Below are 19,174 nucleotides of genomic sequence, written 5' to 3'. Positions count from 1 at the left end.
AAGGCCTGGAGAGACTTAACATGAACTGATGCTGAGTGAAACAAGCAGGGCCAAGAGATCATTATATACTTCAACAACAATACTATATGATGACCAATTCTGATGGACTTGGCCATCCTCAGCAATGAGATCAACCAAATCATTTCCAATGGATCAGTAATGAACTGAACTAGCTACGCCCAGTGAAAGAACTCTGGGAGACAACTAAAAACCATTACATTGAATTCACAATCCCTATATTTTTGCCCACCTGCATTTTTGATTTCCTTCGCAGGCTAACTGTACAATATTTCAGAGTCTGAATCTTTTTGTACAGCAAAATACATGGTTTGGTCATGTATACTTATTGTGTATCTAATTTATATTTTAATATATTTAATATCTACTGGTCATCCTGCCATCTAAGGGAGAGGGTGGGGGGGAAAGAGGGGAAAAATTGGAACAAGAGGTTTGGCAATTGTCAATGCTGTAAAGTTACCCATGCATATAACCTGTAAATAAAAGGCTATTAAAAAAAGAGAGAGAGAGAATGACATCCTTTGGCCAGGAGCTTATATATTTCATCCAAACCCCTTATCTACTAATCTACTAAGCTTTTATTCCAAGTGATTATTGTCAGAGTACTCACATGTGAATGCAGTGTCAATGTCCAGGAGAGTGATTGGTCGTGGGAAACTACTTATAACCTCTTACGTTTTAGAAATTTTTAAAAGGCCTGACGCGATTTACAACAAAAGTGCCCATTTTGGTAATAAAGTGATAATTATCAATTTCTTTAATAACCTTTGAATGGAGGCAGCTTTGTGATTATAGTAAATAGACTGCAGGGCAGTTTCTCTTAGTTGTAGTTTTTATTGTTGTTCAGTCATTTTACAGTGGTATCCAACTCTTTGTTACCTCATTTGGGGTTTTCATAGCAGAGGAATTGTCATTTCCTTCTCCAGCTCATTTTACAGGTAAGAAAACTGAGGCAAACTGGGTAAAATGACTTGTCTAAGATCCCACTGCTAGTATGTCTCTGAGGGCAGATTTAAACTTGGGAAGATGAGTGTTTCCGACTCCAGACCCTGCCTTCTCTCCACCACATCACTTAGCTGCCCAGCCTCAGCTCCATCATCTGTGCATGGGGGAGGATATGGCTAGCAGAATTTTCCCAGTCTTAGAGAGCTATATGAATGCTAACTCCATTATAACATCTGAATGTTTGATCTTTGTGCAAGGCTCAAATCACATAAAAATAAACTCACAGCATTTGCACTCTGTTTGACAGCACTTAAACACCATCTCATTCAAGAAATGGCAAGGAGGTGTCCAGGGCACTGAGGCTGTGTGAAATGTAGCCTCTCCTGCCCAGGTGTTAGGATTCTCAGTCTGGTCATCTTACCACTTCCTGATGGCAATGACACCAGGAAGCGTAATTCTTTGGCCAGTTTTTCCTATTTAGAGAATGTTTCAGATTTTAGTCTCTTGGGAGGATAATTTGTTAACCAATAATCAGTGCCATTGATACGTTCTGTTTTGTCTAGCTCTGAAAGGTTGATGCTGCTGGCAGGAAGTAACTTGGAAGTCAGTGACCTCACAGAGGAAGATGCTGGGACCTATGCCTGCATTGCTGATAATGGGAATGAGACAATTGAGGCTCAAGCAGACCTCACAGTTCAAGGTACAGGCATATTTGTTTTATAAAACAAAAATAATCTACTGACTATCTTTTTTTAATGTCACTTAAAAGAGAAGTAGCAATGAGCCATACATGCTATTTTAGATAAAGTCAGACTTTCAGGTAGTGTTATAATTAATTTTCTACTGACCTAATCATTCAACAAGTATTTATTAAATTCCTCCTATACACCAGGTATTGTGAAACATTACCTGCCCTTGTTGTTTCAGGAAATACCATGTAAATTATAAGTCCATTTAAAACATACAAAATAATTTTGAGGATCTCCAGACACTAATACATGGGGAAGTCAACAAAAATCTATTAGTGAAGTTAGTATTAGAGCTGAGGTTTGAATAAAGCTGGGAATTTTAAGAGGCAGAGATGAGAAAAATGTCTACAAGGGGGAATGCCAATGTGAAGTTCTAGATTAGGAGTCAGATGTCAAGTACATGGAAGAAGTAGCAGGCAGGTCTATTTGCTTGGAATAAAGTGGGAGTTCAATACCAAATCAGTCTGCAAGGATGGGTTGGAGGCAAATTGTGAAGGTTTTAAGTGTCAAATACGAGAGTTTTATTTTATCTTTAGGGCAAGAAAGTAACAATAGGAATATCAGTCTGGCAACTTTGTGGAAGACAGATCAGGGCGGGGAGATGAGACACAGAGACATTGTTGTAATATTGCAAGCAGTAGAGGAGGATGCTGAGCACTAGGACATGAGGGCTGTCTGAGTAGAGAGAAGGGGACACATTTGAGAGATCTTGGAGAGCTAGAATTAACAAGAAGAAACTGAGTGACTGTATTATCTAGATGCTTCTTAGGAGAAAATGGACAAGGTTCTCACCAGAGAAGGTGTGGATGGCTTCACAATATACCAGGAAAGCGAATATCCACCTCAACTGGGCCCTCATTGCTACAGTTCTTTTACACTTTCCTCATTAACCTATTATCTCATTCATTAGAGGATCTTTTCCAAATCTTCTCATCCTTAGTTAGCCTTCCAGGGTTTCCCTACTTCTTATCCTCTCATATTTCACTGAAAAATTGAGACCATTCTCTGAGAACTCCTTCATCTTCACTCTTTTTGATCTCACATCATTCAAGTGCTTTTTTCTGCTATCATCTTCTTCACTTGTCCCTTCTTCTTGCCAAGCCTCCACCACTTTTCCCCCACATGCACAAGTAATATTATTTCATTTTGCTTTCTTTAGCAGATTGCCCCAGCACCATGATTTAACCCCTTATCACCTTTCTCAATTATGTCTATTAGCTGCTTTTCTACAATCTATAAATATATCCATGTTTCTCCCCTTCTTAATCAATCCAATCATGTTCACTAGATATCACCCCATATTTTGCCTCCTTTTGGGGGCTAAACTTCTTGAGAGTCACAAAACTAGGACATTTTTGAAGGGACATATTAAAGAGGTCTCTGGACATATCTCTGTAGTTGGTTGTGTAATAACTTTCATTTAAACTAAAAGTGAGTGAAAATAGATCATAGAATCCTAGATTTAGAGCTGGAAATCTCCAATATCAAAATTTTCTATTTAAAATGTACAATTTCTAGTTACTACTTATTTAGAATGCTTCCTTTGAACATTTTCTTACAGATGTAGGCGGTTTTCTTGTGTCTATAGATAATAGGGCATGGTATGAAAACAAATATGGACTTTTTTTTAAAACTACCTTCTTACTGAATTGTCCATTGGATTTCTGTTAGATAAAGCATGAATGATTATAAAAACAACTGAAGGGAAACAAAATTGAGTATTTCTAAGCCACAGTTGTCTGGCTATAGTTAATTTTTATCAAGTTATGTCTACAGGAAGCTCCATGCTGGCAGATACTGCCAGGGTTACAAGTGCACTCTTCATCTGGTAAATATTTCAAAATGATTGTTTTATCATCAAGTCATGGGATACACATATTATGATATGAATTAGCCCACTGCATGTTTTTCCTGTCATCTATTATAGATTATAGATAATATACCGAATGAGGAATTTAATGGGAATTTTCCTTTTTTCTTGATACATTTACTGAAATTTGCAGTATAATTCCTATTCAGAAACAGAAAATTAACTCTGTCGTGACAATATGATATATTGCTAAGTTGATTAGTTCATTTCAAGATTCTTTGTTACAAGAATAAGCCACCAATAAACAGTCTGTAAACATTTATTAAATACCTACAATGTGACAGGCACTGTACTAAGCACTGGGGATACTAAAAGAGGTAAAAAGCAGTTGCCTTGCCTTGTAGAAGTTTGTAGTTTAACGGAAGAGACATTATATATTACAGAAGTTGGGGGTAAGGGCAGGGGGTAAGGGAAAAGATGATGAGTTCAGTTTGGGTATATTGAATTTAAGATGTTTACTAGTCATCTAGTTTGAGATGAATGAAAGATGAGATTGGAGATCGGCAGAGAAGTTAGGATCAAATAGGTAGGTATGAGAACCATGGAGATGATTATAAAATCCATGGGAGCTGAAGAGATCACCAGATGAAGTGTTACAGGGGAAGTAGAGCACCCAGAAAAGCCCTGTGGGACACCTGCAGCTGAAAGACCTGGAGAAGGGTCCAGCAAAGGTTGAGGAGTGAGCAGGGTCCTCCCAAAGGCCGTCTCCATGTCTGTCAGCTGCTGCAGGCCAGGCTCCTCTCCAAAGGTCCTGGATATCTTGGGCCTTCTCAGAGCCCTCTGATTGGAGGCTGGGGCAGGACCTCTTCCAAAGCCTTCCAGTGAGGGCCCAGGACTCCCTGAGCCCCACTCCTCCTCATCTGCTGCCCCAAGGACCTTTGGTCAGTGCTCCCCTCCCACTTCTGTTGTCTGAGGTCCTTGAAGCCCAGGACCCGCTTTTGCCTTTCTTTGTATCCCCCGCCCCTGCCAGGTCCTGGCACCTGTTTGGTGGGTACTTGTTAGCATTTAGTAGATGCTTGTTAGACTTACTGAGAACTGTCTCAAAAGTTGCCCAGGGCTTGGGAGGAGGACTGAGGAGAGGCCGCCCCAGGCTTCACAGTTTGGGAGCCTACAGAGAATGAATTTTACCTTGGCTAGGATCCTATCTTATTGGTTTCCTTCTGCTGTAGGCACTTGGAGAAAAGAAGCTTCTTTTACTATGTCACTATGCCCACTACTTTCATTACAAAGAGCCCATTAATCTCTTCCCTTGGGATTCACAGAAGTGACTTCCCTCCTGCTCATGGTAGCCTCCTTTCACAAAAACCCAGTTCCAGGGACTCATTGCAGCCTGTTAGTAAAGGAAGGGGTCTGACACCCCCTGATGAGTCACAGAGGCAGGAGCACTAGGCTCATGAGCAATGGGAAAGCTGACCGTCTTTGTTTCAGGGTGAAGTTGCCATAGAAAATCGAGGAGACCGTTGGCTAAATTGGAGTCCTGAGTTTGGAGCTGGGTGGATCTTAGAGATGATCTGATCTTAATTTTACTGATGAGGGAACAGAAAGAAGCCCAGGCAAGAGGAAGTAGAACTGGAATGTTGACTCATTTCCATCAACTTAAAATTAATCCTGTTAAAGGCCCACTACTCCTGGTACCAGTTAAATTAGGGCCATTCTGGCAAGGTGAATGAGGGCGATTTTCATGGGTTCAAAGGATTTTAAAATAAAATAAAATATCATAGGTGGTAAATAATTTTGCAGCATTAGAGGCATCTGGTTGGCATACTAGATAGTATTGGGCCTGTAGTCAGAAAGATCATAGTTTGTACCCAGCCTAAGACCCTTTCCTGGCTGGTTGACCCCGGCGAGTCACTCTTTTGTTTCCTTGGGTGGCAAATGGGGATAATCCCAGCACCTTGCTCACAGGGTAGTTGTGAGGATCACCTAAGTTAATATTTGTAAAATGCTCACTACAGTGCCTGATGTATAGAGGGTACTGTGTAAATGCTTATTCTCCCAACAGTAGGGGAACAGTAGAAAACTTCCACAGAAGATTTATGTCTTTATATGTTTACCAAACAATATCGTCTGTAGCAAGATGGACATGGGAATCATGCTTCAATCCTCCAAGTCTGCCTCAGAAGGCGTTGTTCAAATGTCCCCTTCTTAAGAATGAACTGATGGTGCAGCAGATTTTTGGACAGGAAAAGTCTCCTTCTGGTGGGGTTCAGGAGACCTCCTTGCTTCTGAGAGGACTCTAGACAGGGTGATTTACTGGTGAAACAGCATGTTATCTATTGCTTCAGTTTTCAGATCTTAAAGGAGGAAAGGAGGGACAAAAGAAAAAGTCTGATTTGTTCCATAGGTTACTACAGACTTGTTTTTGTGGAGATATAAACCTGTTCTTCATGATCTTGACTGGACTTCTCAGAATTTCTCCCCTGTGCAAGTGGTTATAAATTCATAGGAGAAAAAAATTAGTGCCAGATTTTTTCATGGCCTGAATTTCTGATTTAACTCTTAATATTCTTATAGCAATATTTAGATTTTAAAGAATGCTGTGGGTACAGAGAATTGGTAACATTTGAGACCTTTTCTCCCCAGTGCTTTGTATGTAATACAGTGCTTTTTTTCTATTAGGTCGATGAGCAAGACCAGGGCTATATCTAGCATTCTTTCCATTGCACCTCAGAGATCTTTGTACAGTAGTTATTTTGAGGTAGTGGAGCGAGTTGCTACACTGATCTTAAGCTGAAATATTCCCTGACTGTAACCATCTGTTGTCACCATTAGGATTCTCCCTAATTTTCCAACTCAACTTTTTCCTAAATACAGATGATGGATGACTTTACCATTTCTTCAAACAAAATGTTAATTTTGTTAAAAATGAGCCATTCACCGGTTCAACTTTACTGTCATCACATACTGTCACATAAACAATCTGTCACTTTTTCCATCTGCAAAATTCAGGAACTTATAAATCTAACCCATTCATTTTCATTTCCACCCTTTCCTGTCTGCTGGAGGAGACCCTGTTACCACTGCTCCTTTTAGTTGAGTTTTCATGCTGTGTTTATGGGGTTTTTTTTTCCTACTTGCTATATACATAACATCTGTTCAGATGTTTAGACTGGGGACGCTACCTGGAAATGCTTTCTTATATGAGCTGTGAGACAGAGAGTACAGAAAACCCCCATATTCTTCACTGTTGCTTCTGGTAAAGGCCTGTAAAACCCACAATGTCTGATTTAGATTTTATTTCAATTAGTAAACTTCTTGCTATGTGTCGGGCACTGTGCTACATACTACGCAGAAATCAGCCCCTGCTCTGCAGGATCTCACAATCTAACAGGAGACACGAGTGTGGACAAGCAAGCCACAGACAGGATAAATGGGAAATAATCAGCAGAGAAGCTGATAGAATTGGGAAGATCAGGGAAGTTCAGTAGAAAGTGGCCTTTGGGCTGGGACTTGAAAGAAGCCAGGGGATGGAGTGAGGAGAGAGTATTGTTCAAGTATGAGGGACTCAGAGTCAGAGGAAGTGTCATTAGGTCACAGTTTATAAGGTAAGGAAGGTTCCAGGTGTGAGAAGATTGGAAAGGTGTGTGTAGCTGTGGCTGTGACAGGGAACATATTATTAAGGGCTTTAAATCCACACTGGGTTTTTATTTGATTTTGCAGAAGCTAGAGAGTCTCTGGAGTTTGTTGAAGAAGGAGGTGACATGGTCAGATAGATATACGCATGCATTAGGACATTTAATCAGTGACAAAGATAAGCAGTCAAGAAAAACAAGAGAAGAGGAAGGGGTTATAGGTGACCTGGTTTAATTTTATGGTCAGAAATATGAAAGGGAAAAGTAAAACCTGAGATTATGTGTGATATGTTGAGATGGAGGACTGAAGGCTTCAATGTGCATGAAAAATAAATTTAGGAGGCTTGAAGCAGGCTTGAGCTAGCAAAAGAGATGGAAGAAGAAAAAATTTTGTTCAGAGAGAGGAATTTTAGCATGCTGGGTCATAAGGGGCACAATTATAGGTAATAATGAAATAAAAGGTGTGATTTTGGATTGCTTATTGCTATTTGATTCATGAATATTTAGGCGAATATTTAGGCAGCTGAAAAACTGGAAAGCCAGGGTATCTAGCCAAAGGGGAGGGGAGTCCAGGTTTACTAAAGTCTTTAAGTGAGGAAGGCAGTGTTTGCATTGGAGGGGAAGTTGGTGAGCCTTGGAGAGTGTCCTTATGGCCAGTGGGCGCCTGCTGTCAGGACTGTGTTTCAGAGGTGGATGGAATTTACCTTAAAGAGCTATTAGTTGATAGCAAGAGATAGCTCTGGAAGTGGCCCAAAGGTGTGTGCTTGTTTGCTGTCTCCAGCTCAGGCAGCTGGACCTCATGCTGGACAGCGGCTTGTTTTCTTGAATGGAACCAAGTCTAAGTAAATGAAGTAGTACTGAAAGATTCTGCAAGAAGGAGTTTTGGAATAAAAGGATATTTGTTAGCAAGAGAATCAAGATTTACAATATCTCATTGTAACAGGAGGATACAGGTTGAGCTGAATGGAGATGAGAGCAGGAAGAAGTGGCCATGGAGGCAGATTTGCTTTGGTGATACTGACTTGGAATTCAAAGGAATGGGCTAAGAAGTGGTTATTATTTGCTAGCCATAGGATGGAGGAGGAAACTGGAGTAGCATTCTTCAGGAGCCTTTGGTAGAGGGCCATAACCTAGAATAAATAGTTTTCATTTTCTGCACATTAGAGGGAGTGTCATTTTTCCCCGTGAGCCAGTATAGTTTGGTGGAAAGAACCTGGGCCTGTAGGAGTGAGTCGGAGGGCCGGCATTCATCTTCGTGACCTCTGAGATACCTCAAGTTTTCCATCTGTAAAATGAAGCCATTGAAGCAGAGGACCTTCAAAGGCCCTTCCAAATCAGAATCCAATGAGATAGAGTCATCTTTGTATCTTCTACACACTGAGTCAGGAGACCTATAAGCATTTTCCTTGACTAATTGCTTGACTGTTTTAGATATTATTTAGGATTAGGAAGTGGCCCCTGTAAAACCAACAAAAAATGTAAATTATTAATAAAAACAATATTTTTAACATTATGTAGTAAATTCATGTTATCCAGCATACCTAAATGTAATTTTCTTTGGCTATGTTGATTTCATCGTTTGGATCATTTCCTTTATTGGTACAGACAACAACTTAGCCAATAGTCTTCAAAAGTTGGTAGGACCAATATCTAGACTACTGTCTGAGCAACAGAAATGGAGCTAACTCTTTTTATAGAAAAGTGCAAGTTAAAGTCAAAAAGAGTAAAAAGTGTGAAACACTTTTTAAACATAATGGTCATAATTCTGTTTCATGATAGATCCCTATCCTTGTCCCTATACTTGTCCAATTCTTATTTGCTAGTAAGTTACTCTTTGAGAATTCTTCTAAAAGTGTTCCTTTTAGTGGGAATAACAGTTCAGTTCTGGAATTATAAACAGTTCTTCATTGGAAATGTAGATAGTGGCTTTCCTTGGGAAGATTCCCTTAGTTGTAGTATTAGCAATCAGTTAACTTAGTTCTTGACAAAAACAATAATCTTTTCTGAATTCTGCTTGCTTCACAAAGTTACGTAGGCCAGAGTTGTCTTTTTTTTTTTTTTTTTAAATATCTTCTCTGTAATTTTTGGAAATCTTAGTTTCTACCATATATGTAAGAAAGACTATAGATTAGTATTTAGTGACCCTCTCCCTGTTTCTTTCCTTCCTCATCCCTAATCATAGATATGAAAATCTAGGCTTAGAGCAACAAAGTAACTTCTGTTAAAGCACCTGAACTGAGAATTATTGCTTGATTGTCCAATACTCTTTTCCCTCCACTAACTGATATTTTCCTACTCCTAGTGGCAATTATTTATGAATGAGTATTTCAGTAGCAGCATGCTAATTGCCAAATATGTCTAAGAAGAACTTTTTCATCTCCAGAATTAAGGCATCAATTTGGTAGCTTAAAGAAAACAAGTTAATGATAAATCATCGCTGTTAGCTGAATCATCCCCCCACACAACTGTAATTACATGCTGTATGTTGCTCTCTTGATAAATAACAAATCAGTTCTCCTAACTACAAGTCAATGACGTATTTAAAATTTTTATTTCTTTTTTTTTTTTTTTTAATATTCTTTCTTCCTTTTCTCTCCCTAAAAAGATCCTTCTTGGGAACTTAGAAAATGTGAAATGTAATCATGCAAATACATATTTGAATGTTTCCATACTCTCCCTGTCTTCATGTTTAAACCAAAGTTACATTTACCAAAGAAGAAAAATTAAGGTATTATTAAATGGTTTTATGAAGAATAGGCACATTTTGAATTTGAACTAGGATAGGATCCATTAAATGACACCAATAGGGAAACAAGAACAGATGTATTCATAAAAGCACTCTTTGATTTCAGAATCTTCTCTATTTTCTGTCCTCCCTCTGGAAATGTCATGAATTATCTGTCACCATCGGGATTTTAATTTATTCTCCAACTTAAATTTGCATATTAATTTTAAATCAAAGCTAAAATCAGTATATGCATTAATGTACATCTGTTCAAAATAGGGGGAAATTATATGAGGGATTTAGCTACATTTCTTTAACTGGTATTTGACTTAGATTTTTAAGATGCTGAGAATAGGCTGCTTTAATATTCAAAGGATAATTGTACTTAATCATCTTATTAATATGTAAAGGTATACAAAGAATCCACAGAATAAAAAAAAGACTAAAAATATCAGTCCCATTGATGATATTGAATGAATTTAAAGAGGGTATCCAATATAGTAATGTATAGTATTTATTAATAATTAATAATAATATTTATTAATGTTCCCTGTAAGGGTATTCTCATTCCTCTTCTGTAAACAAACTGTAATTTATGTCCTCAGAATACTTAAAAAAAAACCTTTAATAGATAGTTTTTCAGAAATTTATCTTTAAGAAACATTGAATTTAATAAATTTCTATATCAAGCAAGGTTATCTTTGTGTTTTTCGGAAGAGTTGATTGGATTTTGATTGCAATTGGATGTCTAAGATTGTTGATATTTCTCCCAGAAACCTTAATTCTTGTCTTTGAATTGTCAGTCTGGCATTTTACATAATGCAGCTCTTTTTATAAGTTAAATAAGGTGACAATATATAGCCTTATCATACTCCTTTTCCAATCTTAAACTAATTAATTATTCTATTTTCTGTTCTAACTGTTGCTTCTTGACCTACATATTCCTCAGGAGACAAGTGAGATGATCTGGTACCCCCACTTCTTTGAGGACTTAGTGCGTTTTGTTGTAATCTACATAGTCAAAGGCTTTAGTGTAGTAGATAAAGCAGAAGTAGGGTTTTTTTTGGAACTCTCTTACTTTCTCCATAATTCAGTGAATGTTGGCAATTTGGTCTCTAGTTCCTCCACCTCTTTGAAAACCAATGTGCCTTTCTAGTAATTCTCAGCTCACATATTGTTGAAGTCCAGATTGCAGAATCTTAAGCATGCCTTTGCTGATATGTGAAATGAATGCATTATTCAATGAATTAAACATCCTCTGGAATTGTCCTTCTTTAAAATTGGGACATAAACAGATCTTTTCCAAATCTTTGGCCATTGTTAAATTTTCCAAATTTGCTCACAAAATAAGTGCAGCAGGTGGCCTACTCTTTTAGGATTTTAAATAGTTCATTTGGAATTCTGTCACTTCCACTAGCCTGGTTATTTATTATCTCTGTTATCTAAGACATCCTCCAGGATATATGATTCGAAATCAGTAACCACACCATCATGGCTACTGATAAGGGTAAAATCTTTCTTGTATAGTTTTTTGCGGATTCTTGCCACCTTTTCTTAATCTCTTCTGCTTTTGTTAAGTTCTTTCCAGTTTTGTCTTTTATCATGCCTATTTTTCATGAAACATTCCCTCTTGATGTCTCTAATTTTCTTGAAGAGATCTGTCTTTTCTGTTGCATTATTCATTTAAGAAAACCACATCTCTCCTTTTAGTTCTCTGGAATTCTGTGCTCCATTGTCATATCTTTCCCTTTCTCCCTTCCTTTTTGCTTTACTTCTTTCTTCAACTAGTGTAAAGCCTCATTTGACATCCATTTTGCTTTCTTCTTCTTTTTCTTTGGAATTTTTTTTGTTCTTGTCTCCTGTACGATAGGAGTGTTGGACACCTTCCAAACTGAGGAGCTCCTCTTCTGATTTTATGTCTTTCATTATTTTCTTGCTTTTCGTGGGGGTTTTTCTGGAAAAGATGCTGGCACAATTTGCTGTTGCCTTCTCCAGCTCCTTTTGCAGATGAGGACCTGAGGCATACAGGGTAAGACCAGGGCCGCACTGCTGCTAAGTGCCTGAGACTGGACTTGAACTCAAGCCTCTGACTCCAGGGGGATGCCTGGAGGATATGGTTATCTATTTATCTGTGTCTGCTTGCCTGCCTGCCTACCTAATCTACAAACCGTTTTTAATTGAGATGCAAACTGGTTATGATCATAGTAGTGATAGCTCTCCCAGGCAGAACTTGAGCATTCTGGATCCTGGGCCGACCTCCCTGCTTTCTGACTGTGGTTGTGAATAGAATTCACTGTGTGTGTGTCTTAATAATAATCATTCAGGGGTGTGGAGGGGCAACATCTCTTTATCTGTATGTGAAACCTGCATTATTGTGTGTGTGTGTTTATGTACATGTATGTAGATTATATTTGTACACACACACGTTCTACAAATTTAATTTTGGACCTTTTCTGGCTGCCACGTTATTATACTGTGAACTCATTCTGAACTTGCAGTTTATTTCATCTCTTTCCTTGGGCTAACTCTTCTTTGCCAAAAAGAAAGCTGCCAATTACTTGCCCAACATTATGTAAACTTTATGTTAATGGAGTAGTTGAAAATAAAAGGTAAACTTCCATTAAAAATCCTGGGATTAAGGCTCTTCTTCCTATTATGTAACTAATTTGTAGATTAGTATACTGATCCCCATGAGTACCAGTTGTATAGGTAAATTGACATCTTCATTGGAACATACATAAAACACTTTCTTATTATTCTGCTTTATGCAGTATGGCCATGTTGTTCTAAGTTTTTCAGCCAGGTAGCACATAGCTCCTAGTTTTATTTTTCAGAACTCTTTGAAATCTTTCAATTATATGTTAGTGTCAACTAGACTTTCCTCTTTTATACAAAAAAATTATAGTAGAGAGTGCTCACGCAACTAGATCCCTTAGAATTGAATTTTTTAAAATTCTTGAGTGATAAAAAAATGTTTTATAAGATCAAATGAGATTGTCATATAAGATTACTTACAGCTTGGTAAAGGAAAAAAAAGGCAAGAATAATCAAAGAAATTTCAAAATATTTATTTAATTTTATTCCAAACTAAGGTATCTAATTTTTAATGATTATGAAGCATGTTTATGATTTCATATTGTTCTTGGAGACCCAAGAAAAGTTCTAATTCATAAAGAAGGAAAGCTTTTTTAGGAATTCTTGGGAAACAAGTTTTTTACTCTATTAATTGGGGCTAATATAAGTAGCTGGATTAAGCATGCTCTGATAAGAAACTTCCTTTAAAGGTCTAGAGATTGTTAAAATGTTAATTTCCTATTTTGGAGAGCCTTAATATTTTAAAAGATATGCTTCAAAATAGCCAGGCAACTTTTCTTTAGTACTGTGCCCACTAGCACTTCAGAGTACATAGACAAAAACCTTTAAAATTCAGGAAATGGAAAATTCATAAACAGAGCTACCAATGAAAGCTGTCAGACACCCTTCAATCATGGTTTCAAAATTGAACTATTCATGAACACATTGGTTTCCACTGGAATTGATTGTTTGCTTTTCTGCATTTAAAGTACTTTGCAACAGTGAGGAAATTAAATGAGGTTTCTAAAAAAGGTCTGTACAAGCATAATGTATTCTACATGTTAAATTCCACTTGAACATTCAGCAATTAAAATTGTCTTTGGTATGGTAATGCCATTAGAAGAGATCAGGAGGTAAGACTGAACTGCCAAGGATTCTTTGAACTTTAATTATCTCTTTGGTAAGGAGACACATAATCTTCCATTACAAATCTTATTTTCTATGGTAATTGACTCATTTGCTCTCTGGTTATCAATTTGACTTCCCTACCACAAACATCTGTACTTACACTTATCTAATTGGTATGAATACTAACTACTGAGGTTGTTGGAATCTAAGAGAACATTTTAAAGGTATTCTATTTTAATTCTGGAAAGGGAAAAGTAATTGACAAATTTAGAAATTATTTATAATTTTTTCCAGATAGTCTTTTAAAGCCTTTGTTTATTTAGTAACAATTATATTGTGAATTGGAAAAATTTTAAATGGATTGACTCTGCTGTATATGCCAAAATTAAGTAATGTTGTGGCAACCAGCTAAAGGCTAATATAAATATAGCAATGAAGAAAAGTTAAAACATTTTCATCTGTTTATACTTAAAATAAACTGATTTAACAAGCGTAGTAAGTGAAACTTTGTTAATTACAGGTAAAGGACAACACTAAATTGAGTTAGTTGGAAAAAATTGGTTTATGTTTAAAATAATTTTTTAAAATGCAGCTTTAATGAGAAAAGAACACCATTTAATTAACATATCAATGAATGTTTTAGAAATAGGTCATTCTAAAGCAATTGAGAGATTTGAAGATTAGTTTATTTAGTATACTGAACAACCCTAGGTGACAAAGTGGATTTGGTACTGGACTTGTAGGAAGGAAGAGTCCAGATCTTGCCATAGGTACTTACTAGCTCTGTAACCTTAGATAAGGTATCTAACCTCTGCCTGCTTCTGTTTTCTCATCTATAAATCAGGAGTAACATAACCAATCTCACAGAGATGTTTAGAAGGTCAAAAGAAATAGCATTTAGGGACTTTAATGCCCAAGAAGGTGCTAGGCTTTAATGTAATTTTGTAAGTGGGGGTAATAGGTGAAGGTCCTTCACAACCTGATGTCCCCTGGGGCTGTTGTCATTCCCATACATTTGCACATTTGTCTGTACTTTGGGCCTGGAACTGACTTTGACCTCTAGAATCCAGGGCCTCTGGGGAGTAATGGACAGAGGCTGGGCCAGGCATCGGGAAGCCCCCCAGACCCTTGATGGCCGCACAATTCTGAATAGAATCCGGGGCTTCTCTTTCTTGCTCTCAGTTTATGATTCCGTGATCCCTCTCCTCTGCACTGTGTAATAGCTACATGCATGGACAACTGGGAGAAGGGCCATGGGAGAATGGGTGGCCAGCCTGTGAAGAAGCCTCCCAGCACCTAGGAGAAGAGGCCCTCAGAGGGACTTGGGAGATGGACAAGACCTTGGGGGAGGGAGGGAGTCTCAGGGAACAAAGCAGCAGCAGCAGGAAGCCATCTGGAGCAGCAATGAGATGATAAGTAGGGGGAGCTGGTGGGAAGCTTGTGCCTGGTCGTGGGTTCTAAGGGTTTGGAGAAAAGCTCCAGCCATCTTGCTCTCAAGAACCTCCTCAGCTAGTGAGGGAGACTGCATGAAAACAACTATGAAAAGGCAGAGAGGAAGGCACTGACTGGGATGAAGAGGGTCCAGGGAGCCTGTCACAGAACATCTTTAACTCGGGCTCAAGGTTTAAGCCTGGAGGCAGAGATGATGAAGGAATGATGTGGCAGGTGAGTGTCTGAGGAGTCTGAAGAAGTCACAGCCACATGGGGAGCACGCTTCAAGAGTACTCAAGAGGCAGCGGCAGTCCTGTGGAGAAGGGCTCTAATGACTGAGGACTTGATATTTGGTTCTGAAGGCCATAGGGAGCCATTGGGTTTGCCTAGGAGCAGAAGCAAGGCTAATTCTGTATTTCAGAAAGATTAATTTGACTGATTGGGAAGAGACAGTTGGCAGCGAGCCACTGAGATAGGGACACCATGGAGGACAGAGAAGGAAGTGTATCAAAGAAATATTTTAAAGGCTTGATCAACAGAACTGGGCAATCAATTGGATCGAGATGGTGAAGGAAAAGGAGGAGTAGAGGATGGCACTGAGGTTGAAACTCTGGGTAACTGGGATCATTGCTGTACACTTGACAATAATAGGGAAGGTCAGAAGAGGGGAGGATTAAATGGGAAGATAGTGAATTCAGTTTAGGATTTCTAACAATTTATCAAGTTTGAGATGTCTAATTGGTAATTAGAAATGTGAATCTGGAGTTTAGGAGATAGGTTACCACTGGATAAGTAAATGTGAAAATCATCAGCAGAGAGTGTTGGAGGGGATGTGGGAAAACTGGAACACTGATACAGGTTGGTGGAATTGTGAATACATGCAGCCATTCTGGAGAGTGATTTGGAATTATGCTCAAAAAGTTATCAAACTGTGCATACCCTTTGATCCAGCAGTGTTACTACTGGGCTTATATCCCAAAGAGCTCTTAAAGGAGGGAAAGGGACCCACATGTGCAAAAATGTTTGTGGCAGCCCTCTTTGTTTGTAGTGACCAGAAACTGGAAACTGAGTAGATGCCCATCAATTGGAGAATGACTGAATAAATTGTGGTATATGAATGCTATGAATATTATTGTTCTGTAAGAAATGACCAACAAGATGATTTCAGAAAGGCCTGGAGAGACTTATACGAACTGATGCTGAGTGAAATGAGCAGAACCAGGAGAACATTATATATTTCAACAACAATACTATATGATGATCGATTCTGATGGATGTGACCATCTCCAGCAATGAGATGAACCAAATCAGTTCCATTTGTTCCATAATGAAGAGAACTAGCTACACTCAGCAAAAGAACTCTGGGAAGTGAGTGTGAACCACTACAAAGTATTTCCAATCCCTATATTTTTGTCCATTTGCATTTTTTATTTCCTTCTCAGGTTAATTTTACATTATTTCAAAGTCCGATTCTTCTTGTGCAGCAAAATAACTGTATGGATACATATATTGTATTTACATATACTTTAACATATTTAACATGTATTGGTCTACCTGCCACCTGGGGAGGAAATGGGGGGAAGAAGGGGAAAAGTTGGAAAAGAAGGTTTTGCAAGGGTCAATGCTGAAAAATTACCCATGCATATATCTTGTAAATAAAAAGTTACAATAAAAAAAGGAAAGAAAATCATCAGCAGAGAGGGGATTGAAATCATGCAAACCACGTGAAATAGTAAAAGTCTCAAAAAGAAGACGTCCCCAGTAGAGAACCTTGGGGACCATGAACTGCTGGCAGGTGTGCCTTGCATGAAAATTCAGCAAAGAAAACTGAAAAGTCAGAAATATAGGTTAACTAAGATAGAGTAATATCGTGGACACTTAAGGAAAAGAGACTGCAGAGAAGGAAGAAGAAAAAAGGGCCATAAATTTGGCATTGAAAAGAAAATTGGATTTGGTTGAGCAAATAGTCACAACTCAGACAGCAGAGAGTTTAGAAAAGAATGAAAAGGAAAAAAAGAAAAGAATGAAAAAAAGGGAAGTGGAAACCTTATAGATGGTCTTAATAAATTCTACTATAGTGGAGTGAAAAGTGGTAGGACCATAGCTACTGGGGAGAGAATGAGCATGTTTGTAGCAAAGTAGTCAGGAAACAAGGAGAGAATAAAGTTAAGTGAGTGAGCAGGTTAGAAGGGTTCAATGTATTAGAGAAGACAGGATGGAACTTGTGAATGTCAGAGGTTATTTGGCAAAAGGTGAAATGATTCACCTTTTCTTTCTCTTTTTTCCAATAGTATTTTATTTTTCCAAATACATGTAAAGATAATTTTTAACATTAGTTTTTGTAAAACTTCTTCCAAATTTTTCTCCCCTTTGCTGAGGCAGCAAGCAATCTGATATATGTTAAATATATGTAATTCTTTTGAACGTATTTCCATATTTGTCATGCTGTACAAGAAAAATCAGATCAAAAGGAAAAAAAGAACAAGCAAACAAAGAAAAACTAAGAAAGGTCAAAATATTGTGCTTTGATCTGCCTTTAGTCTCCATATTGGAATTGTCCTGGATCACTACATTTCTGGGAAGAACTTCTTCTGACATAGTAGATTGTCACAAAATCCTGTATTACTGTTGTACATTGTTCTCTTGGTTGCTTTATTAAGCATCAGTTCACATAATTCTTTTCAGACTTTTTTTTGAAATCAACCTGCTCATCATTTCTTATAGAACAATAATATCCCATTACATTCTTATACTATAACTTACTCAGCCATTCCCCAACTGATGGGCATCCATTCAGTTTCCAGTTTCTTGCCACTACAGAAAAGAGCTGCTATAAACATTTTTGCCCATGTTAGTCTTTTTTCCTCTTTTATTATCTTTTTGGAATATAGAGCCAGATAGAGACACTGTTGGATCAAAGGATATATGTATAGTTTGATAGCCTTTGGGCATGGTTCCAAATTGCTTTCCAGAATGGTTGGATCACTTCACAACTTTACCAACAATATATTAGTTACCCAGTTTTCCCATATCTTGTCCAACAATCATTATCTTTCCCTGTTATCTTAGCCAATCTGAGAGGTGTGAAATGTACAATTTATATTTTTCTAATCAATAATGATTTAGAACATTTTTCTTTTGGAAAGAAATGATTAATTTCTTCATTGAAATTATTATATCCTTTGACTTCTTATCAATTGGAGAATGTCTTATAGTTTTGATTAAGTTTTTTATATATTTTAGAAATGAAGCCTTTTTGAGAAACCTCAGCTGTAAAAAATTATTCCTAGATTTCTGCTTCCCTTCTAATCTTGAATGCATTGTTTTTGTTTGTGCAAACTTTTTAAATTTAACATAATCAAGATTATCCATTTTTGTATTTCATAATATTTTCTAGTTCTTCTTGGGTCATAACTTCCTTCTCCACAGACTTGAGAGGTAGACTTTCCCTTGTTCTCCTAATTTGCTTACAATATCACTATTTATGTCTAAATCATGAATCCATTTTGACATAATCTTGGCATAGGGGATTAGATGTTAAGTCATCGCCCAGTTTCTGCCATACTGTTTTCCAACTTTCCCAGCAGTTTTTGTCAGATAGTGAATTCTTATCCCAGAAGCTTGAATCTTTATATTTATCAAACACTTAAATTACTATAATCACTGACTATTGTGTCCTGTGAACCTAACCTATTCCACTGAATCACTACCCTATTTCTTAGCCAGTACCAAGTGGTTTTAATGACGGCTGCTTTATAATATAGTTTTAGGTCTGGTATAGCTAGTCCATCTTCTTTTGCATTTTTCCATTAAATCCCATGAATTTTTTGACCTTTTGTTATTCCTGAATTTTGTTATTTTTTCTAGCTTTATAAAATAATTTCATGTCAGTTTGGTATGGCACTGAATAAGTAAATTAATTTACATAGAATTGTCATTTTTATTATATTAACTTGGCCTACCTAGGAGTACTAAATATTCTTTTGTTTGTTTAGATCTAACTTTATTTATGTAAAATGAGTTTGTAGTTTTGTTTATGTAATTCCTGACTTTGTCTTGGCAGGTAGATTCCCAGATATTTTATATTATCTAGTTATTTTAAATGGGATTTTTCTTCTATCCCTTGCTGTTGGGCTTTATTGGCAACATGTAGAAATGCTGA

General features: G+C 37.4%; 1 protein-coding gene across 10 annotated transcripts in view; it reads left to right on the top strand.

Annotated features, from left to right (window-relative positions):
- The window catches only part of NEO1 (neogenin 1), a 228,917-nt gene that overhangs the window by 85,534 nt on the left and 124,209 nt on the right, over positions 1-19,174 (top strand). For all 10 annotated transcript variants that reach the window (XM_031956658.1, XM_031956660.1, XM_031956656.1 and 7 more), the window contains exon 5: positions 1,527-1,663. In XM_031956658.1, the coding sequence (XP_031812518.1) occupies positions 1,527-1,663 (137 nt within the window). The remainder of the gene's footprint in view (positions 1-1,526; positions 1,664-19,174) is intronic.

This window comes from Sarcophilus harrisii, chromosome 2 (genome assembly GCF_902635505.1).
Source record: "Sarcophilus harrisii chromosome 2, mSarHar1.11, whole genome shotgun sequence".
Classification (NCBI taxonomy): domain Eukaryota; kingdom Metazoa; phylum Chordata; class Mammalia; order Dasyuromorphia; family Dasyuridae; genus Sarcophilus; species Sarcophilus harrisii.
Note: the sequence above shows the minus strand (reverse complement) of the source record. Positions and strands in the feature narration are given on the sequence as shown.